Consider the following 23,186-nt stretch of genomic DNA (forward strand, 5'->3'; position numbering starts at 1 on the left):
TGCTACCAGCCAGGCTGCTTCTAAGGAGATAGAGAAGCTCAAGTACAGGGACTTTCACCCTTCATGGTTCGGTGGCCTCTCTTTCCAGCAAAGGTGTAGCCCTGATGAATTTAAGCATAGTGAGTATTGGCTGTTCTCATCCATTCTTCAAGTTTTTTCCACATCTTTTGGACCTTCCAAGCCACAGGATGGAAAACGCTGGACACAACCAGGTAAATGAACAAGAGATTAAATTCAGAGTTCAGACTCTATGTGTTAATCTGCATCACAGATGCCACGTGCACAGTGACAAAGGCTCAAGCTAGTAAGGGTGGTAGTTTTTATTTCCAGGATGCACACATTAAGCCCACGCTTTGGAGCTCAGTTCCTACCAGTCACCTCAGTCCTCTAGGCCTGAAGGGAGCAGAGGCACATCATTCCCAAGGCACTGTCTCAGGTGCACCAAGAGCACAGGGGACAGGGAGCACAAACCTTTCCCATCTCCAGGGTGATTTTTAATACCAGCACCTGGGGAAGGAGCAGGGTGCTTGCCATTGCCCTGCAATTAAACCCTACACCGTTCACTGGTGTAGTTTCACCTCAGGGCATCCTGGAGTCAGCGAAACAGTTCTGATTTCCCTTGGGGTGTTGTTAAGGCTCCCAGAGCCAACAAGCGGCTGGCAGCAGGGGCGTAGCAGCGCTGGAGCAGCTGAGAAGACATCCTGAAGACATCCTGCCCTCCCCTTGCAGCCATGTCTGGCCAGGCCCACACGCTCCCCAGGCCGGTTACCCGCCCTGTGGAATCACAGACCCGTTTTGGTTGGAAACCTTTAAGACCATCGAGCCCAACCATTAACCTAACGCTTCCAGGTCCAGCCACTAAACCCCGGGCCCTCAGCACCACAGCTACCTTTCCAATCCCTCCAGGGACGGTGCCTCCCCCCCGCCTCCCCGGGCAGCCTGTCCTAGTGCTTGGCAACCCTCTGGAGAAGGAATTTTTCCCACCATCCAACCTCAGCCTGCCCTGGGCCGCGGGAGGCCGTTTCCCCTCGCCCTGCCCCTGGGGGAAGAGACTGACTCTCACTGACACGCCATCCCTGGGCCCGGAGTCCGGCCCCGCGGCCTCGTTAGGGCCGGCGACCGTCCCTGCGCCCGCCTCGGGGCTGCTGTGCCGCTGCCGCCCCCCCTCCCCGCGCGCTGTGTCGCGCCGTGTCGCGCTGTATCGCGCTATCGCCGTCCCCTTCCTCTCAGCCGCTCCTCCCAGCCACTAGGGGGCGCGGCGCACACACGCCCCTGTTGGGCTTGCGGCGCTGCCGTCAGGAAGTGACGCTATTGTTTTGCTCTGCCGTTTCCGGCGGCGGGGGCAGCGGCGGCGGTGGGCGCTGCCATGGACATTCTGAAGCGAGAGATCAGCCGGAAGCGGCAGCAGCTGGAGGAGAAGGAGCTCGTGGGGGTACGGGCGGCCGGGCCTGCCCGGGAGCTGCCCGGGAGCGGCATGAGGCAGAGGCGCGGGGCCGGGCGGGGCCGGGCCGGGCCGGGCGGGGCTGGGCTGGGCTGGGCTGGGCTGGGGGAGCGGCCTGGGGCAAGGGCTGCGGTGAGGGGCACGGAGCTGCCCAGCGCGCTGTCTGGGGGGGCGGGAGCGGCCCCGGGTGCGGGGCTCGGGGCGGGCCTGGGGCTGCGTAGGGTCGGGGGCGCAGAAGGAGCCTGGCCTCGGGACTGGCGGTGCCTCTCGGGGCCGGTGTAGTTAGTTAGGTCCGGCGCCGAGCGACGGGAAGGACGTGTGGCGGCTTTGGCCCGCGGGTCCCTCTCCTCAGCACCGCTGCCTTCTCTTCGTAGCAGCGGCAGGGCCCGCCCTAGGAGGGACAGCTTCAAAACAAAGAGTGCAGCGCAGCAGCACTGCCATGGGTGCCTGAGGTTAGGCTTGGGCGTTGGTGGTTGAAGTAGGGAGCGGTAATCGGGGGCTGTTGTAGCTCAGGCAGTGTGTAAAGAAAGAAGTAATAGTTTGCATTCATCATAGGATCAACTGGGTTGGAAGAGATTTTTAAGATCATCGAGTCCAACCACAGCCTGACCCTGCCTAGTCCACCTCTGGACCATGTCCCTGAGCACAATATTTACATGCCTTTTAAATACCTCCAGGGATGGTGACTCCACCACCTCTCTGGCAGCTTCTTCCAATGCCTGACAATCCTTTCAGTACAGAAATTCTTTCTGATGCCTAACCTAAATCTCCCTGGTGCAGTTTGAAACCATTTCCTCTCAACCTATTGCTTGTTACTGAGAGAAGAGACCGACCCTCACCTCTCTACACCCTCCTTGCAGGGTAGCCATAGAGAGCAATACAGTGTCCCCTCAGCCTCCCTTTCTTAAGACTAAAAAGCCCCAGTTCCCTCAGCCGTTCCCCACAGGACTTGTGCCCCAACCTGCCCACCAGCTCCCCTGCCCCTCTCCAGGTACACTCCAGCACCTCAACATCCTTCCTGTAGTGAGGGGCCCAAAACCAGACACAGCATCCAAGATGCAGCCTCATTGGAGCTGAGTATAATAGAACAAAGACACTGACTCAAACTGGTAATACAAACTGTGCAGAACTCAAAGCTAAAGTCTCTATTTGCTGAATATTATATTACAAATTGAATCACATCAGGAACAGTTTAGTGACACATTTTCTTAAAGTTTAATCATACTGTTAAGATTAAATCGCAGTGTTATAACTAAGGTAGAGCACTTCCATGATTAAGAAAAAACAAATTACTGAAGAGTTGGAAAATCTTCAAATTATTGCTGTTAACTTTGTTTTTAAATGAAGAGAGAAAAGTAAAATACTTAAGTCTGTGGTATGACAGCATTTCATATGGACTCCACTAACATCATCAAATAGACAGCACACTTAAAATGCAGATGGTAATGCACTTTGTTTAGAAGCATATTGGAAAACAAATAATTTATAATTTTATTTTGCATCCAATTCTAACATTTTCACGTGAATTGTTAGCAAAATACAGAGTTCTAGAAAAATCACAAGAGAAGTGGCTCAGGGTAACCACAGCTGCCAGATGTTGTGTGTCTGGAAGGTCTCACCAAGCACATTTCTACACAGGAGCAGCAAGCAAGCTTACAAAATGCTCTGTGCAAAGGTGATCTCTCCCACCTCCTTGATCTAGTGGAAAATCACGTTTTATGGGGTTTGTTCAAACAGCTTTCCCATATTCCAACCTGGGACATGTTGTGTATGTCTGAAGAGAAGCTTTATGAGAAGGAGTACAGGGCCTTAGGTGACAAAGAAGGTGTTGTTTTAAAGCTGTAGTGACCAGGCTGTACTTTTAACTCTGCTTGTACATATGTGCTGCACAGTCATTCTGTATGCTGATTTCCAGAGGTGCTTCCAACTAGTTCCTCCTTTTACATGACAGTGTAGCCATCTCTTACCAAAGGATGTAGCTGAATTCTCCAAACCAAGTAAGGACATTTGAGGCATTTTTGCCCAAGCATGTGAAGCTGTGAACTGGTAACAGTTTTCCTCTCTTTCAGGGAAGTAAGAAATACTTCAAACGCAGTGAGTTAGCTAAAAAAGAAGAGGAGGCTTACTATCAGAGATGTGGCTACAAGGTATGGTAACTGTTCTCCCAGGAATTTGTATGTTTACTTTGAAGTCTACATTTTAATTATCAACAGTATCAATGTTGTTAATGATCATTGTTGTTCTTTGTTCAATCTGTTAATGTTATACATTAGCCTGTAAATGAGAAGCCACCTGGAGAGGTATGAGATTCCAAAACCATTTTCAATGCAGGAAAAGATATGCATGATGAACAGCTACTTAAGTTTGTGTTATGGTTTGGCTTTTACTTATTTTAATTTATTTTCTTTTAATTTTTGTTTTGTTTTGTTTTGTGGAAAGCATGAAGTGGCTTGGGTTTAAAGCTTGTCTTCCTTTCTTTTTAAATTGTGCTGTTAGGCATGAACACTGGATCTGTTACAGCCACCTCCCCCACCCTTATCAGACAAAAGTGGATACATTTTATCCACTCAGATAATTTTCACGGTCTAGTCAAAATATCCAAAAGAAATCAGTATAGTGTGGGCACCTATGAACAAAACCTGCTGACTTTCATACTGTTTAGATTTGTATTTGGGTTTTTTGGGGCCACCACCCATCCAGCATTGAAAGGGTGCAACAACAGCAGCATTTGTTTCTTTGCTGGCAAAAATATTAGCAAACAATTGGTGACCTAGGGTGCGTTTTGAAACAAATGAGCGATCTGGAAGGCTTTATCTGCCTTGTCAGGGCGATAGTTTACTGAAATGGAAAGAGTGTTGTTTTCTTTTACACGTGTGTGTCTGCCTGCCTGCCTGATTGTCCCTGTCCGTGAGGGCATTTGCATTCCCTTGGGGAAGACTGAGGCTCCTAATCTTGTTTGCTGTTACTTGGCACAAACAGGGGCTTTGTTTTCAACTGAACTTTACCCCCGTTGGTGACTTATTCTGAAACCTTGATCTGTTTGTGGAGTATTTGAACATCCATGCCAAAATGATTCTCAGAACGTGCAGCGTGTAGTCATGAGAAGCTGTTCTGGGAATCCAGTCGCTCTTCCAAGTGGTGAAGGGCTGTGTGATGCTTTTTGAGCATTAGCTTGAATTCTTCAGTACCTTGCAAGGTGGTTAAAATGGAGTTACCTGTGCTGCTGCAGCACCACTTTGGGTTTGAAATGTGACCCTGAAAACGGTTTTAAAATAAGTTGCTTTGTTAAATGAATTACCCTTTTAGAGCCTCCCAGATTTCTGCATTTGATCCTCATTGTGCTAACGAGATGTAGAATACAGACTGATTTCTTTTCAAATCAGCTGCGTTTTGGCTTTGCTTAGACTTAATAAGTTGTAATAATTTGACTTGCTTGAAGAAAAGCACTGAAACTAAAATAACCACGGTAAAGATAACCCTTGTAACTTGGAGTCCAGCTGACAGAACGGATCAAATCTTTCCCCCCCAATGCTGCTGTCTCTTTATGATTTCAAGAATGTTTGTAAGTTAAAATTTGTACGTATCATTCTACCTTGGGAGTGTGTTCCTTTCTATATATATATATATTTATGCAGTTCCTCCATATTTTCTGTTCCCTGTCAGTTCCCCCTTTCCTGCATCGATGGAAGTTTGTTTTTCCCCTCCCTTGATGTGTTGATTTGATTGTCCCTCCCTTGCTCGTTCCAGACCCCTGTGGTTGTAGGATTGATGTCTGTGTTCGCTGTAGACAGTTGGGTATAGATTTGTGCCTGAATCCTGTCGCTGGAGTCACAGGGGTGGGTCCTTACAGCCACGTGGAGCCAGACTGGCACCAGAGTGAATAGAATAGAAAAGTTTCTTTAAAAAAAAAAAAAAATTAAAATCTGTTTATTACATTCATCAAACTGACCAACCCAAATACAGGCTGGAAATGGCAGTGTACTGCCCGTGCACGGAGAACGCTACAGGGTGCTGTAGGATTAAGTGGATCATTTCCCTTTTAGGAGGAATGGAAGGGAAATAAATTCTAAGAAGGAATCTAGGTAAAAACAAGATGTGCATAAGTCCTGGAAATGTTGCCTTATTATAGGAGTACTACCAACAGCAATCTGCTTATGCTGTCAGAAGCGTGAAATTTGAGCTTATGAAGGGAACTGTAGTTACATGACTGCTGTCTCAAAGTTACTGTGATCAAAGAGTTGTTTTGCATTATTAAAATATTGAGTAATGAAAAAAGAAAGCTCTGTTTGATTCAGGAATCTTCTTTTAGATTAAGAGGGGTTGTTAATGAGATCCTATCCCTATGAAGAGTTTGAGGTGCCTTTTCTGGTTTCTAACCCGCAAGAAACTATAGCAAACTTGTTAAGAAGATGTGTTACCTTAAACAAGCACCTCTCAAACCCAGTGGAAGCTATAGACCACTGCTGATTGTACTCAGCTCACTGAAACTCTAGGTAATAACCATTTGAAGGCGATTCTGCCACTGAAAGAAGCAGCCCTGCTCTCTCCCTGCCCTTGGGTTTTCATTTCTGCCCTTTACATCCCTGCATGTGCTGTGCCTGGTGAGCTGGGTGAGGAGGTAAAGTGAAGTGGGCTGAGAAGAGTACCTTCCTCTGTGTTTGCCAGATTATTTTCTGTTTGACTCATTTCCCCCATCTGGTTCATGACATAGTGCATGGGTAAGGAGGATAGAGCAGGGGCAGGAAGCAACAGGCAGCGGGTGGATTTGCTGCTTTTGGCATCCGTGCTGACATCCCTCTGCCAAACTTTAGCAATTGGCCTTTCCATTTGCTACCAAGATTGCTTCCTGCAACCTGCAGAAGTGTTAGTAAATTCTGATGCTTTTATTGTTCTCTGAAATTCAATTCTAGACAGTAAAAACTATAAGATTCATGGTTTATATTACCATATTAAAACCTGTCTTACAGAATTCTGTCTCTTCACATTGCTAATGATATATGGGCTCATTTCCATCTGCACATTAGTAACTGTCTGTTGAATGTAGGTTCAGGAGCAAGAAGAGGAGGAGAAACCACTGACTTCATCAAATCCAGTGCTAGAACTTGAACTGGCAGAAGAAAAGTTACCAATGACCCTTTCCAGACAGGAGGTAAAGTCGATCATTGCTAACAGACTATCAAGTTTACAGTAAATGTGTCTGAATTTTCTTGTTGGGGCTGTTTTTTATAGTGAAGTGTAATTCCCATGGCAGTTTGTATTAAATAATAAGCCTCCAGTCAGCAACAATCATCTCTGCTCATTAAGGATCTGCAGTCCAATTGAATGCAGAAGGAGGTACAGATGGGAAGAGCCTCCTTGTCATATTCCCTTCAGCCTTCCAGTACGTGAAGGGAACATACAAACAGGAGGGGAATCAACTTTTTAAAAGGGTAGATGATGGCAGGACAAGGGGAAATGGATTAAAACTAAAGGAAGGAAGGCTTAGATTAGATATCAGGGGGAAGTTCTTTACAGAGAGAGTGGTGAGGTGCTGGAACAGGCTGTCCAGAGAGGTGGTGGATGCTCTGTCCCTGAAAGGGTTCAAGGCCAGGTTGGATGGGACCCTGGGCAACCTTGTGTAGATCTGGGGGTTGGTGTCCCTGCCTGTGGCAGGGGGGTTAGAACTCTATGATCCTTGGGGTCCCTTCCAACCCATGCCATTCTATGAGTCTATATGGATTTGCACAGATGTGCTGTGACATCTCACAGTTCTTTCAGATGACTTCTGGAATAGTACCTTGAATGATATGATAATACTTGGTAACTTGGATAATACTGAAGCTGGCATGCTGCTTTTTCCAAGATATTTTCTCTCAGCTTCTTTTCTTTGTAGCTCCTGGGTCTGAATCCAAAGTTAGAAACTAAGTTTTGTAAGTTCACCTTGATTTCTAGAAGAGAAAGTCCTGATGTCATAGCAGCCAGCTATGTTCTTTCTTCTTTCCAAGGTTAAAAATACCTCTGTGAATGTGAGTTCACAAACAGGTCTGTACCCCAAAGCAGAAGCGGGAAATTCAGAATTAGAGAATAAATTCTAATCTTGGAAATACTGAAATTCACAGCTGAGATCATCCAGGGTTGTCATGTGTCCCCTTAATTTTGCAAGATGCTTACTGTTTTTTACAGGAATATATTGCAATATATCGTAGTGTGGGCTGTTGATTTCCTGTTTGGTTTGAGGTTTGGTCTTTATCTCCTGTCTCACTGTTCTTGATCTACTTGGGTGCATGTTTTGGTCAAGATTTAGGTGTTGCTGTGCCAGCACTCCATCCACCCCTGGTTTTGTCATAGGTTTGCAAGTCAAATACTTGCCAACATACAGCAAGACATTTGAACTCAATAAATTAATTCATGCCCCAATTAATTTAGTTTCTTGCTGGACTACTGGTCTATTGGTATAATGAAGTGGTGGCATGAGACAAAGTGTAAGCCCTTCACTTGATCACCAAAGTATTGCATGGCAATCAATACATTCATTGGTATGTTAATTGCTTCACACACTAAATGAGTAATGATGAGTATAATGAGATTTAGAAGTTCAGGTTTTGGCTCAGCCCATGACTTAGCAAATCAGTCAAGGGAGGATGTTATAACTCCTTTATATTGAGTTTTAAAGTAACTATCACATTAGATTATGGGCCTTTATATTAGCCAGACTCTTAAGGATGAGAATTCTCAGCAAATCATCTTGCAGATGTGCTGGGAGAACCTGCAGCCTAGTTAGGGAGTGTTTTTATTGCCCTGGACAAGTAGGTGAGTGAGATTATCAGCAAGTTCCTTTGTGATTCTTTTTTAAAAACAGTTTTTAAGCTCTGCCAAAGGGATGGCTTTTGTGTGTTTGTTTAAACAAGTCAGAGTGGGAAGAAGTTAGCCTATACCAAGGCAGCTTGGGGTTTTATGCAAAATTTAGATTGGTAATATTTGGAATGACCTTTCCCTGAAATGCCGTGGGAATTTTATATTTGGATTGTAAAGTGTCTGGAACATTTTTGTACTGCTTAAAATACTGCCATTTCCTCTCCAGTCCAGCTCAGCTTGTTATTCTAAGCAAAGTAAATAAATCTGTCGTTCTGGGTTTTATTTTGCTTCCTTTATGAGTTTGTGTAAGGGAAAGCTCTGATTTATTTTTGTTTCCAGGTTATCAGGAGGTTACGGGAGAGAGGTGAGCCGATCCGGCTGTTTGGAGAAACAGATTATGATGCCTTCCAACGTCTGAGGAAGATAGAAATCCTTGCACCTGAAGTGAACAAGGTAAGAGCAGCTCGTGGGATCGGATTTGGAGTGGGATAACCAGTGAGGAACCCTATGAAAGTTACAGAAAATCCGTTTCTATCGCTGTTAATTTTCAGGAGGGAGGAGTGGTGTGGAGAAAAGAGAAACATATGTTCCACCTCGTTTATTGCCTGAGAAAGTATGTTGAATGTCATGTTTTTTTACACAATAAAATTCCTTATGCTGGACAGTTCAGCCCCAGGCCCTTTTAAGTTGAAAACAGGGCCTTCAGGTGTCGATAGTCCCCCAGCCTGTGCTCTTACCTGCTTTTCAACCAGCAGACAAGACAGTCATTTACCATTAAAACTAGCCTGGGTTGTTTGTGGTTCTGTGTGTTTCTGAGAAAGCACAGGTAAGTCAGACTGCATCCTGTCCTTCAGGTATGTAACCGATTTTTTTTTCAAATCCCTTGAATCCAGAGCTGTAACTTGTTAGGGAAACTTCATTTCCCCCTCCCTGTCCCTTTAAAGTAGCCATTGATTAAAATATGACTAAAAGATTTGTTATAGATCACTGATTTATTCCTTTTATCTTATGAATGGATCAGTTAAGTGAGGAGATGCAGCTGGGGGTTGTTTTGCATTCGCTGTTAAGCAAATTTGCAACCCAGCTAAGAGTGTGAAGATTTGGATTTTCCTCCCTAATTTGTGGCAGACTGCATGATTTCATAGAAGCACAGAATCATTAAGGTTGGAAAAGACCTCTGAGGTTTAATCCAACTAAACCTTGTCCCTAAGTACCTCATCCAACCTTTCCTTGAACACCCCAAGGGACAGTGACTCCACGACCTCCTTGGGCATCCCGTTCGAATGCTCTTTCTGAGGAGAAATTTCTTCTCATTTCTAACCTGAACCTCCCCTGGCACAACTTGCAGCCATTCCCTCTTGTCCTATCACTAGTAATGCTTTGAAATGTCTTTGCTGGAAAGGGAAAGCCTTTACCCATTCAAGTCTTTTTAAAAAAAGATTAAACAGATCTGAAGATTTAAAAAGTAATCCAGCCACTGAAAGCTTCCCCTCCAGTGACATCAGCGACAGTCGTAGGTGTATTAGGAAACAGTGAGGTCATAAGTAGGAGTGTGTTGGATTTTTATAGTCTGTCTTTCTCTCACTCCCATTGCAACATGTTGCTTTAAATAGTCACTATAACCAGCTCGTGGTTCAAACAGTTCTAGACCCCTTGATGATTAATAGAAATACTCCAGACAGTCAAGTGTGGTGGTGGAAGAGTGGAAGTGACTGTGTGTCTGTATTCCCAGTGGAGCAGCTGAATTTATCATAGGGTAAGGAAAGTCATTCTCCTTTATGGAGCTTTATTTTTTTGTGGCTCAAGAATGCAAGCCCTCTGCCTGTGACTAGGCTGAGAATCTTGTTCTGTTTAAAAGCAGCTCTTAACTACAGCATCAGTTTGAAGCTGTATATGTAGTATTTTTGTCACCTAGAGTAGGGGATTTTAAAAACAATCTATATAAAACACTCTGCTGTGTTTAAATCATTGCTAATAAGGGGAAGACACCAATGTTTTATGTGATAGTCCTGAAAGAGTGTGAATTGCATTATTTACAGCTGTCATGGGTTCTGCTAGGGTAGAGGTAATTTTCTTTCTAGCAGCTGGTGTAGCGCTGTTGTTTGGGAGTTAGGATGAGAGCAGTGCTGGTAACATGCTGATGTTTAAGTTGTTGCCAAGCAGTCAAGGACTTTACAGCTTTTCATGCTGCCCCACTAATGAGAAGTGTGGGGGAGCAGGGCACCCAGGAAGCTGGGGAGGAACCCAGCCAGGACTGGTGATCCAGACCCACCAAAGAGGGTGTTCTATGCCAATTATGTCATGCTCAGCATAAAGGGGGGCTGGTGGGGGAGGGACACGCAGCCTGGGGATGGCTTTGAGCTGTGTGGTTCAGTGAGGAACTGCATTGTGCATCACCAGCTTTGTATATTTTGCTCTAAGACCTGTTACTGTTATTTCTCCCACCCTTTTCTGGCCCAGTAAACTGTCCTCATCCCAACCCCTGAGATTTCCTTGTCTTCTCATCTTCTTTTCCCTGCTTTCCCACTCTCCACTGTGGGGGTGGTGATAGTGAAACACATGAGTGGCTGTGTGGTGCTCAGCTGCTGGCTGGGGCTAAACCACCACAGCAGCTTTTTCTCAGGGCAGATGTGAAGACTTGTAGAGCTGATGATGGTTATGCCATGTGTTCTGGTTTTATTTTTGGGGTGGTTCAGTGCATTGCTTGGAGAAAATGTATTGAAGAAACTCAGAAGTTCATTCACTCTTCCATGGTTTTTGTTGTGAAAATATCCGAAAAGTCTTGTTCATAGCTGTGAACATGGCAGGAGTTCATTGCATCTTCTTTTAGTTATGTGCTGAAATGATCCAGAAACTGTTCTTTGAATTCCATTTCAATTCAGACAATAAAGCTAAACCTTTATCTATGTTTTTAGAGAATTTGGCTGCTCTTCAGCAGAAGTTGGATGCTCGCTGTGACAGTACTAAGCTGCTTTTACTTGTCTTTGCCAGGGCCTGAGAAATGACCTGAAGGCTGCCTTGGATAAGATTGACCAGCAGTACCTAAATGAAATTGTAGGTGGCCAAGAAGCAGGAGATGATGACTCACAGAATGACTTGAAAGTCCATGAGGAGAATACTACTATTGAAGAACTGGAGGTATGTGATGGGTAGTTTTTAATTAAGGGATTTTATATGTAGTATATCATTACATTGTAGTGAGACAGATTCAGGGCTGTTTAGATAAATCACAGAATTGTAGGGGTTAGAACAGACCTCCAGAGATCATCAAGTCCAACCCCCCTGCCTAAGCAGCTCCCAGGGAGCCGTCCAGATGGGTCTTGAATATCTCCAGAGATGGAGACTCCACACACCCCTGGGCAGCCTGTCCCAGGGCTCTGTCAACCTCACTGTGAAGAAGTTCTTCCTCATATTGGTGTGGAACTTTCTGGGCTCCAACTTGAGGCCATTGCCCCTTGTCCTGTCCCCACAGACCACTGAAAAGGGGCTGCCCATTTCCCCCTGTGTCCCACACTTCAGATATTTATAAACATTGATCAGATCCCCTCTCAGTCTTCTTTTCTCCAGGCTGAACAGCCCCAGCTCACTCAGCCTTCCCTCACAGGGGAGATGCTCCAGGCCCTTAATCATCTCTGTAGCCTCCGCTGGACTCTTTCCAGGATATCTCTGTCTTTTGTATACCAGGGATCCCAGAATTGGATACAAGACTCCAGACAAAGTTACCTTGTTTCCAAGATCTAACTTAGGCGTTCTGAAACATCATTAAACAGGCTTTGCTAAGAAATCTAGGTTTCTAAGTTGCACCATAGGTAGGGACATGAGAGAAAACTCAAGTGGTTTTTGTTGACAACACAGGATGAAAAAGGAGGCAGGAGTTTCCCACAAGGAAAGTGATACAGTTAGGATTCCCTCTGCAGGGCTTATTGAAGTAGGGAATTTAATAAAAACACATTACTAAAGCCTTTCCAATGAGGGTAATGAGCTTAGTAGTGATGGATTTTCCTTATGCAGGAAAGGTGGGCTCTGAAAAATAGACACACGGAAAGAATGCTTGGTAGAAAAACATCCAGGACTAGAAAAGAAGTGGACATCAGAGGTAGTTAGGTCACAGGAAACACAAGAAGTGCAGAGGTGCTTCAGTGCAAATGACTGCTGTGTTGTGAAAGAATACCATGGCATTTCTTTGAGTGGAGAATGAATGCCATGGAATGTATTCAGCACCTGGTGCTTTTGGGTGTTGTTTTGAAAAGCACATTACCTTGAGCGGAAGACTTCCAGCTTTAAACTTCAGCACTCTGCTGAAAATAATCTTTATGTCATCCTCCCAAAAGTGTCTTTAAGAAATATTCTGATTTATAACTGAAAGTTTAAATGAGTGCATTATTTTCAGGAAATACCCTTTGGCTTTTTTGTTAGGGTTCAAGGGATTCTGGTATAAAATAAATGTAGACAAGAATGGACAAGTGGTGTCCATTCTGGTACTACAGTTATTTTATACCAGAATCTGTTAGTTCTCAAAATAGCCCCTTTTTGAGGTGGTAGGGGAGGCTTAATTTGAACCATGAAAGTAATTATTTTCTCAAAAGTTTGAAAACCCCACAGTCTTATTTTTATGCTACTTTACCCTTCAGCATAAAGGCTTACCCTGAATTTGGTTCCAGGTCTGAGATTTAATTATTTTTAAACAAAATTCACTTTGCAAATGTGAGGATAATGGAAATAGATTATAAATCCAACTCTATCTACTGGAAAAAGGTTTTTAAAATGCTGTTAGTATTAACAACTCTAAGATTTTGGCAGGGAGCTGGGGAATCGGAGCATACTGTTGGGTTGGGGTTTTTTTTTTGTGGGGGGTTTTGGGGGAGGTTTTTTTATTGGCTTTTTCTTAATAATTTGTTCCCTCAATTTCACAGTCACAATTGAACTGAGGCTTTTTACCATTTCATTTATCAGAGAACCTAAATAGCTTAACAAAATAATTAGGTTAATTGATAGCTTTGGGGAATCTCAAAAATGCAATACACCCACAGTTCCCCTTAATACAGTGCTGTCAGACAGCTCCTAATTATGCCAATAATTTAGTAGTTAATGAATGAAAAATTACTGTTGGATTGAAGTTTCAGAAATAACCATATTGGCTTTTTGACTTTAATGGTTTTAATAGATTAATGAATCTGGTTAAGATGCATAGTTGTGTTCAGTCTGTTTCCTAAGGAGTGTGTTGTATTACTGGTGGAGTTCATGGTGCAGTGAATTGTGCTCTGCTTGGGGGGATGGCAGCAGCAAACTTCTCAACCATGTGGACATAATTGCCTTTTCTCTCCTGTTGCAGGCTTTGGGAGAGTCCTTAGGGCGGGGTGATGATCACTACGATATGGACATCATAACCAAGTTCTTGAAGGTAACAAACTCTGGTTTAGTAGATGTATTATTCTGTAGCCTGTGTCATATCTTCTGTTATCACAGAGATCCATTTGGTGAATGGAAGGGCTGTTTCCAGCTGCTTGGAGAGAAAAACTCACATATTATGCTTAGGTTGTGGAAAGGGGTTTTGTTACTTTTAGTGCTTGGTGCTCAGCAGCCTTGGTTGTTCACAACAGTGACTCCTGCTAGACCTGGAAAGAGCTGTTGGGAGAGCAGCATTCTTCAAAATCTGGTTCTACTTTTCTGGACAAAATAAATAAATACAGTTTTGATTTCCATATGATAATTGGGACAGTTGAATGTAGTTGTTTCTGTGTACAACTGTGCCATTAAAAACTTCTGAGGAGTCCCTGCCTCCCTTCCCAGGACCAGTGTAAGCTGAAATAAAATGCCAGAATGTCACCTGGTGCTGTTAGGTGCAGTAAGAGAATTCCAAAGGAAGTCTGCTGGCTTTGCTCAGGAAACTGGTTCAAGCAGGTGGTAGAAATCTGTTTGTTTCCTTGTTTCCTGGCAAGAAGCCTGCATGGCCTCTTACTTCAGTCAGCTGCTCTCTGCATATCTGCTGTGGTTGTCGGAAGCCACAGCAAGAGTCGAAGCTGCCATTTGTGTGTACCAGATGCATTGACATTTTAGTTTAGCTGGGACAGTCAGAGGAAGAAAGCTCAGAAGTGATTCTCCCAGCAGAGTGGTGGTGTGTTTGACATACATCCATTGTGTTGGGTTTTCACTGTGATCGTTGCTGCTCCTTGGGCTCCATTGCAGCCCTTACCCTGAGACATCAACGTTCCACTTAGATTTCTGCTCTTGTATGTACCCCTCCCTCCCAGCCCTGGTACCTGCAGTGTTGTTTCCTTGTACTTGCCACCTTATACAGGAGATATATATATATATATATATCCTTCCCCACCTACATGCTTTCATGGTAGGAGTTCATATCCCTCTGAAAGAGACTTCTTTGGGTTTTTTTAATTCAGATTTCTCTGAAAACCTTACTTTGTCGTGGTAGCTTGAACCTCTGTTCCCATCTGTTTTTGCCGAGGGAGTCACTAGATGGCACCATGACACAAATTTCTTCTCTTCGTGCAGTTTCTTCTTGGGGTGTGGGCTAAGGAGCTGAATGCCAGAGAAGACTACGTGAAGCGGGGGGTGCAGGGGAAGCTGAACAGCGCCACGCAGAAGCAGACCGAGTCGTACCTCAGGCCGCTCTTCCGGAAGCTTCGAAAGAGGGTGAATCCCCTTTCCATGTCACTGTCCTGTCGTAAGACTGACTTCAGCTTCTGCTTTCCGAGTACCCAGTGGTTAGTGCCCTTTCCTAAGGTGATGTTCTCTCCTCTGAAGAAGAGAGGACAAGTGAATCAGTCAGGGTGTCTGTGTTCAGAGCCTGTGACTCACAGGTCAGTGATTCTTCTGCTCGCTCCCTGCTTTTCAGGGTGTTGCTTTATGTATCACCTGCTCACTGGGCTGGTGATACAAACCTGATAGCCAATGGGGATTTTATTTTGCACTTTGCTACACGGTGTAACCACTTAACCTCTCTTCCTTCACATCCTTCACCTAAATAACTGTTTTACTTTGTTAAAGTTCTTAAGCTAGGGTAGGTGCTAAACTTTGTGTAAGTGCTGAGTAGGGTGATTTTCCCAAGCTGCTATTTTGAAGTAAAGCTGTTCTGTTGTTTTGTTTTTTCTTTTCCTGTAGACACTTCCTGCAGACATCAAAGAATCAATAACAGATATTATTAAATTCATGTTGCAGAGAGAATATGTGAAGGTATGTTTGTTTGTGCTCTTTCAGCATGTTCAAGCACTCTGGTTTTACTAGATTGAGTTTATTGCTTCAAATTTTCTCCTTTTTTTTTTCCATTTTGAAGAGCTGTAGCTGGAAATACACAGGATGTGTATTCAAACAAAATGACAAAAGGCAAGTAAAGGTTAGGCTCCAGGTACTGCTTGATTCACAACCTGTCAGAAGATCTTTAGAGGTTGGTGAAACTACAGAGCTTAGTGAGCACAAAGAGAATTTTTCTCAGAGATTATTCCATTAAGTCATAGAAGAATCCTGTATGGGTAACCTGATACTGTAAGGTTAAATGAAGGTATTGAATTATTCACAATAGGGTCTTGATTAATTAATTAGGAATTAATTGAGGTGAACTGAGTTACTGAATATGAGACCCTGTCCCTTTCTTTGGCTGTGCTTGCATTAGCTGGCCTGGTAAGGTTGAGGTAAGTTAATGAAAAGTCGTTTAGACAAAGGCTGCTTACTGGAGGAGGCAGAAGTGCTTTGGCACACAGGATCAAAGGCAGCATTAGGTTTTGTTTGTAGCTGCCTTCAGAAGTGGAACTCAGATACTGATAGCATTTGCTTAAGCAGCCTGTGCATACAGAGGAAACCGAGCCGTGTTTTGCCTTTAAATTTCTAGTATTTCTTATTGTTTTTGTGAAGACTTGGGGTAATTTGTCAAGTAAGCAAGCAAACCTGCTTTTGGTATTGAAAAAACTTTTAGGTGGCCTAAGGCAAGTTTAATCCAAATCATTTGAAAGTAGAATTGAGAGTGTGGAATGTATGGTAGTGTTTTGTTTGGGGACTTTTTTTTTTCTTGGTTGTCATTATGTTGAAATTCCCTTTCCAGTGCCTTCTCAAAGTAATGAGTTTGAGGGAATGTGGTGTATGTTGTGGTTAATCAGCTGTGCTTCTCCCAGAGGTACCTGGCTTTATGTAAACTTCAGAGACTGATTTTGGAGGAGTTGAATACACACTTGGATGTTTGGTGGTGTGGTTTTTTTTTTTTTTTTAATTAGGCTAAAGAGCCTTATGCTTTTAAAGATAGTCACATCCTTTTCCAGTCTGCCTCCTATGAGACGTGTCTCTTCCTGCCTGCTGTTGTCTTCTGTGCTTTTTTGCTTTCTGCAGCCTAGTGAATACTGCCAGCCACAAATTCCCTCTGCTTGCTTAGGTGAAATGCTGAAAGATATAAATTTAAAAATCCAACATGTGACAGTAGGGAAGTGCCAGAATGCAAGGTGTCCACACAGTGTTAATTAACCCCATTGTGACAGTCTTTAATTGCCTGCTTGCATACAGTGCTTCATCACAAACCCATATTTAAGTCAGTAACTAAGTATTTGATTAAGACTGTTCAAATTCTGCTTCATGTAGGTGAAGATAAAGTCATGTCCCTTCTTCAGGTTGGCTCTTGGTTTCCCACCCCCTGCCCTGTTCATTATTCACCTCCCACTTTGCTCTGTGCCAGCTGGGAAGAACCCACAGCTGCTGGTCATGATTGCTACTTGTTTGTACATGGGAGATGAGAAATGAACTGGTTATCAGTGTGTCTTGTAGCTGGTCACCAACAGGAGAACATCCTGCTCCACCTCCTTGAAGCTGTTTCTGTAATTGCATATATGTGTCTGTCCCACTCACTTCCTAGTTCTCAGTGGTCACATTGTTTTTTAATCCCTGGACTACTTTCTTCTGTTTCTTTCCATTAATTTTCCTTTCAAGCTTTATCCCTGTTCTTCCCCAGGGATGCTGTCTGCTGCAGCTCTGTGTTAGGAGACACGTTCTGCTATCTTGATGGGCAGAATTCAAATTACTCTACTGCTCAGTTCACAAACATGGTTACAAATGTGCTTATTTAATTGTTTTGAGCTGGTTCTGAGCCCCTCTGGGAGGTAGCAGCTCTCCCTAAGAGCTGTCAGGCTCCAGTGCACTGGTGTGTACTGGGTGACCTCAGTTCTTCACACATGACGTCAGCCTGGCGTGGGCTGGGTTCCCAGACAGGCTCCCTGGTCTGGTCTGCAACCAAAATGTCAAGTGATTACAGCAAAAAAGCTTACAGGAACCTGAGAAGGCTGAGTTGAAGGCAGTCCCAGTAAATTTTAGTTCTAATCAATATTAGACTGCCTTATCCAGTGCTTGCTTTCATCAGGTAAGGCCCATAGTCCTTGTTTTCTTCACAGCTCAGCATAAACATGAGTCCTTTTAGGAAGGTGCATTGTAAAACTGGTTAATGCTGAAACCTGATCAGAGAGACTGGGATATAGAATCACAGAATTGTAGGGGTTGGAAGGGACCTTGAGAGATCATGGGGTCCAACCCCCCTGCCAGAGCAGCTCCTCAGCTCATATTGCACAGGGAGGCATCCAGATAGGTCTTGAATGTCTCCAGAGAAGGAGACTCCACCACCTCCCTGGGCAGCCTGTCCCAGGGCTCTGTCACCCTCACTGGGTAAAAGTTCTTCCCCATGTTGGTGTGGAACTTCCTGGGCTCCAACTTGCAGCCATTGCCCCTTGTCCTGTCCCCACAGAGCACTGAAAAGGGGCTGGCCAATTCCCCCTGCACCCCATACTTAAGATATTTATAAACATTAATAAGATCCCCCTTTAGTCTTCTTTTCTGAAGGCTGAACAGTCCCAGCTCACTCAGCCTCTCACTCTTTGGACTCTCTCCAGGGGATCCCTGACTTTTTTATACCAGGGAGCCCAGAACTGGACACAGTACTCCAGGTGGGGCCTGACCAGGCATTACTGTTGATCCGTGGCGTTACTGTATCCAGCGATGTGGAAGCGCTGGGCTTTCCGCTGCTCTCCCCTGCTGTGCTCAGTGTGTGTGTGTGCCCTGTGTCTCTCCAGGCCAACGATGCCTACCTCCAGATGGCTATTGGGAACGCCCCCTGGCCCATTGGTGTCACTATGGTCGGTATCCACGCTCGAACAGGTCGTGAGAAGATTTTCTCCAAGCACGTGGCCCACGTCCTCAACGATGAAACTCAGAGGAAATACATACAGGTAACGTTAGCTTTGGACAGCCACCAGATTTGCTGTGCAATTTGGGGGATCTTTGAGAAATACTAGGTTTAGGTGATATGGTAAGAAGGCCGTAGAAATGGACTTAGTAGTTGTCTTAGTTTGGGTCAAGCACAACATATGTTTGATAGGTAATTCCTCCAGGACCTAAAGGCTCTTCAGTGCTGGGCTTGGAACAATGTCTGTTAGGTTTTTCTGTCTTCGTTATTGTCATCTGATATGACCACCAGAGTCACTGTGGAGACACACTTTATTCTCCTGGGGTCCTTCACTACTTAACTCATGGTTTGAACAGCCTGCATGAAGACTAACTCCATGAAATACAGCCCTTTTTGACTATTTCTGCAGCTAGATAAATGCATTCCTTTTTCAAACATGCCTTTCCAACAGCGTGGGCTTGGAATTCCAGGTTGAGTTCTTCCTGTTGTGGAGGAACTCATTCATCCTTGTGTCATGAACTACTTCTGCTTGTGGAATTCATAGTGGTGGTTTTCTTCTCTGACCTTTCAGCGTAGTGGGTGGATAAGTCTGAGGAAACAACTCATCTGTCCTTGTATGGGTGAAGGTATTTGCCTCTTGCCCATTGCAGTTCCACAGAGATAAAGGCCTCTGGCTTAACTCTGAAGCCTCTGCTGCAGCATCATGGACCTCAGAGGTTCCAGGGTGGGATGTTTGCATGAATGTCCTGCTGTGGCAGAAAGACTCCTGTTGCTTTTCAGCTTCTGCAGATGTCTGCAAGCAGATTGCTTGCAAAACACAGCTTCCCCTTCTGTCTTTGAGTGTCTTTATATTGGGGCTAAAAGTATAACCTTTGGTTTCTCTTCGACTATAGTTTTTTAAATTATCACCTGAGAAAGTATTGTGAAGCTCTCACACAGACAGCAAATAAAATTCAACCAACTGGCATGTGGTCCTGCATCTGGAGACAGACTCTGGTTAAGTCACAGCCTGGTTTGGGTTGGAAGGGACCTCAAAGCTCAGCTAGCTTCAGCCCCCTACCATGGGCAGGGACACCCTCCACTAGCCCAGGGTGCCCAACACCCCATCCAGCCTGGCCTTGAACCCTGCCAGGGATCCAGGGGCAGCCACAGCTTCTCTGGGCACCCTGTGCCAGGGCCTCACCACCCTCACAGAGGATTTCTTCCTGATATCTAATCTAAATCTACCCTCTTTTAATTTAAACCCATTCCCCCTTGTCCTGTCCCTTCCTGCCCTGGTAACCAGCCCCTCTCCAGCTGTCCTGTAGCCCCTTTAGGTACTGGAAGGGGCTCGAAGGTCTCCCTGGCGCCTTCTCTTCTCCAGGCTGAACAACCTCAACTCTCTCAGCCTGTCTTCACAGCAGAGGTGCTGCAGCCCTCTGGTCATCTTTGTGGCCTCCTCTGGGCACACTCCAACAGCTCCACATCCTTCTTGTCCTGGGGACTCCATAACTGGACACAGTACTGCAGGTGGGGGTTCAGAAGGTTGGAGCAGAGGGGCAGAATCCCCTGGCTTGACCTGCTGGTCATGGTGCTTGTGATGCAGCCCAGGACATGGTTGGCTGTGAGCACACATTGCTGGCTCATGTTGAGCTTCTCATTTGCTACACTCCCAAGTCCTTCTCCTCAGAGCTCCTCTCAATCCACACTGCCCAGCCTGTAGTTGTGCTTGAGAATATTTAATGGATGAATTAGCATTTATTAAACTAATTAATTTTATTGTTAGTCTGTGTTAAAAGTCTATCTTAAAAAAGGGATTTGGACTCTGAAGGAAGATTGTTGTGGGCCTCAGCATGACAGTAATGCTTCTCCAGCTGTGGTGAGTGTGCCCTTTGGCACTCTTCTAGCAGGAAGATCTCTACTCTGTAAGTAGAGCATTACTGCAGCATTGCTTCATCTCTGAACACTGTGGAAGATACGATGTGTCTGAGTGCCCTGGTTTGTCCCTGCTCTGCTCTCGGGGTTACATCTGTTGGTCAAGGAAATCCTCCTCTTCATCTCCCCCCTGTGAGTTCCCTATGGGTGCTTCTGGATTATACAACTTGCTGAAGCACCAAGACAGGGTTGGCTTTAAACATGCATGTTCTCCACCCTGGTTTTAAATACCAGGATTTGTTTTAGTCTGGTTCAAACTGGAGCATCTGTGCTCCCAGTGGTCACGTCAAGCTAACATGTGTCTGATTTACAGTGAACCTGGGATCGTAACATCCAAACCAAGAAGTCTTTATGGTGCTAGGACATGTTTTCCAGACATGCCTGCATGGAAGGGGCCAAAGCATCCTCTGCTGAATCCTTTCTCCCTTCAGTGAGGAGCCCTCTTCCATAGGGAGTGTCTAATGAGAGGCACATGACTGTCATCTTGGAGTACAATGTCACTGCTGGTTTCCTTCCCTCTTTGTTAGATTTTTCTGTGTGACTGGAAGGAAAATAATCACAGGGCTTGTGTCCTCTGGGCTTTTGCCAAGCAGTGAAAGAACTGAAGAGAGATGTCCATGTTCTGCCTTTCTTGATTATTCCTTCAGTTTGCCTCCATGGTGTAGGTTCCTCCTCAGAAATTGTTTCTTCTCCTAGCTGTGCAGCTGGTTTTGGTGCTAGAAACTGCTTTTGGCTCTGTGGAATATTCAGGTTTCTCTGAAATACCCTTTCTCCTGATAGCATCGTTTTCTTTTGTGGTGGCAGGGAGGGAGTAAATCATTACTGTGATCCTTAACAGTGATCTCTGGTGAGTGACTGAATCTGTAGTCTCTTCAGCTATGCCACAGGCTCTTCCAGTTCTGACTTTTCAGGCAGAAAGGTCAGAAAATTTAAAGTGGAAAAAGAACTAATTGTAAAAAATAAAGAAATTGACGTTGGTCTCGAATTTTTCTTGTTAAGCTTAAAAATACCACAAGCTGTGAAGTTTGTCTGACAGCCACAGCTTTATTACAGACTGTCCTTGTGTTAATTCCCAGGGGCTGAAGAGGCTCATGACCATTTGCCAGAAGCACTTCCCAACAGACCCCTCGAAGTGTGTGGAGTACAACGCGCTATGAGGCTCCGTGGTGCCCAAGGAGATCAGAACATGAGTCACACCACGACCAAGGAGAGGAGCGAAGGGACTGAGTTTGTTCTTCCAACACCCAGCAGGAACCAAGGGTGGGCTTTGTGCAGGAGCAGAGAGCAGCAGATTTTCTCCACCTTCCATTTTACAAGCCATTTATTCAGATTTCTTTTAAAATCTGTGCTTTACGCTGAACGCATCCAGCATCCAGCGGGATGGGGTGGGGTTTGGAGGGCGTAGGATCAGGACAGGGGACAATGAACATTGCTTGTATTTCAGCTGAGTGCAGGGAACCATGCAGCCTGACCTATTTCTTCTCTTGGAGCTTTGGACAAGGCTCGGCCCCGCAAGAGGCGTATGCGGAGCTGTTTGGCTGCTTTCCCGTTGGAGACTGATGTGGGGAGATGATTAGAGGGAAGCACTTGAATCTGAATCTTGGTTATTTCTGTAAATATGAAGACTTTAATGGCTAATCTTTCATGTGGTATTTATCAGGGGTGGTGAGGGGGAAAGGTTTATGTATTTCTCAGCTCAAAACTACAGCCAGCCTCGGTGCAGAGAGGTTTTGATCTTGACTGCATCTGATTGGGCTTTGCTATTTTTTTTCCCCCTTTTCCTAAATGCATTTTTAATACAAACCTTCTGGGCTTGGGGGAAGGAATCTTACAGCTCTTGAGGCTTTCAAATCCCTTTTTTATACATCTGGAGAAAATTTCAGTCTGCTGGGCATCGCAGAGAAAACAACGGAGACCTCCTGTGACCACGTGTTTGGGGCAGCCACAGGGTTCGACCGTTGTGCGTCTTGGCTGGGAACGGGGCAGAAGCTCACAGAGACCAGGATGTCGAGCTCTGTGTAAGCTCTGAAATACTGAAGCTTTGTTCATGGTGTGGACTGAAAGGCTCTGGCTGAAATCCTGGTGGGTTTTAGCTGTGGAAAGAGCAGTACCTCTGCAGCGGTATTGCCGCGTTCTTCCCTTAAGGAGGTGTATGGGGTTTGCATGGCACGGTTATGGTAGTCAGGGGCTACAGGGGTGGCTTCTGTGAGAAGCTGCCAGAGGCTTTCCCCGTGTCTGGCAGAGACGATGCTGGGTGGCTCCAAGATGGACCCACCAGTGGCCAAAGCTGAGCCCATTGGTGATGGTGGTAGCACCTCTGGGGTGACAGAGTTAAGGGAGGGGGGAATCCCCAACAAGCAGTGGGTTTTGCAGCCAGTGAGAGGAGTGAGGAGGTGTGAGAGGAACAGCTCTGCAGGCACCCAGGTCAGTGCAGAAGGAGGGGCAGGAGGTGCTCCGGGTGCCGGAGCAGAGATTCCCCTGCAGCCCCTGGAGGACTCCATGCCAGAGTGGGTGGATGCACCCCAAGGAGGCTGTGACCCCATGGGAAGCCCATGCTGGAGCAGGCTCCTGGCAGGACCTGTGGCCCCCTGGGCAGAGGCGCCCACGCTGGAGCAGGTTTGCTGGGGGGACTTATGACCCCATGGTGTTCCAGGCTGGAGCAGTCTGGGCCTGAAGCTCTGCACCCCATGAGAGGGATCGTTAATGTTGCAGCAGCTGCTGAAAGCTGCCCCTGCTCACACTGGGGAGAGCCCAGCCCAGGCATGAGCCCGCAGAGCTGGTACCGAGCCCACTCCTCTGCCTCCGGAGGAGCCTTTTGGTGAGAGGGAG

General features: G+C 45.5%; 1 protein-coding gene across 5 annotated transcripts; it reads left to right on the forward strand.

Moving 5' to 3' along the window:
* Window positions 1-1,336: 1,336 nt before the first annotated feature.
* PRPF18 (pre-mRNA processing factor 18) lies at window positions 1,337-21,995 on the forward strand. Of its 5 annotated transcripts, XM_084272987.1 has the most exons (11): window positions 1,337-1,432; window positions 3,511-3,588; window positions 3,715-3,741; window positions 6,486-6,590; window positions 8,615-8,728; window positions 11,267-11,413; window positions 13,608-13,676; window positions 14,786-14,926; window positions 15,395-15,466; window positions 18,331-18,486; window positions 21,434-21,995. In XM_084272987.1, the coding sequence occupies exons 1-11, from the start codon at window positions 1,367-1,369 to the stop codon at window positions 21,512-21,514; spliced, it is 1,056 nt and encodes a 351-aa protein (XP_084129113.1). In that variant the 5' UTR covers window positions 1,337-1,366; the 3' UTR covers window positions 21,515-21,995. The 5 variants fall into 5 exon arrangements, with proteins under 5 accessions (XP_084129113.1, XP_084129115.1, XP_084129114.1 ...); XM_084272989.1 differs by lacking the exon at window positions 15,395-15,466; XM_084272988.1 differs by lacking the exon at window positions 3,715-3,741.
* Window positions 21,996-23,186: the final 1,191 nt, after the last annotated feature.

This window comes from Gallinula chloropus (genome assembly GCF_964237585.1).
Source record: "Gallinula chloropus genome assembly, chromosome: 1".
Taxonomy (NCBI): domain Eukaryota; kingdom Metazoa; phylum Chordata; class Aves; order Gruiformes; family Rallidae; genus Gallinula; species Gallinula chloropus.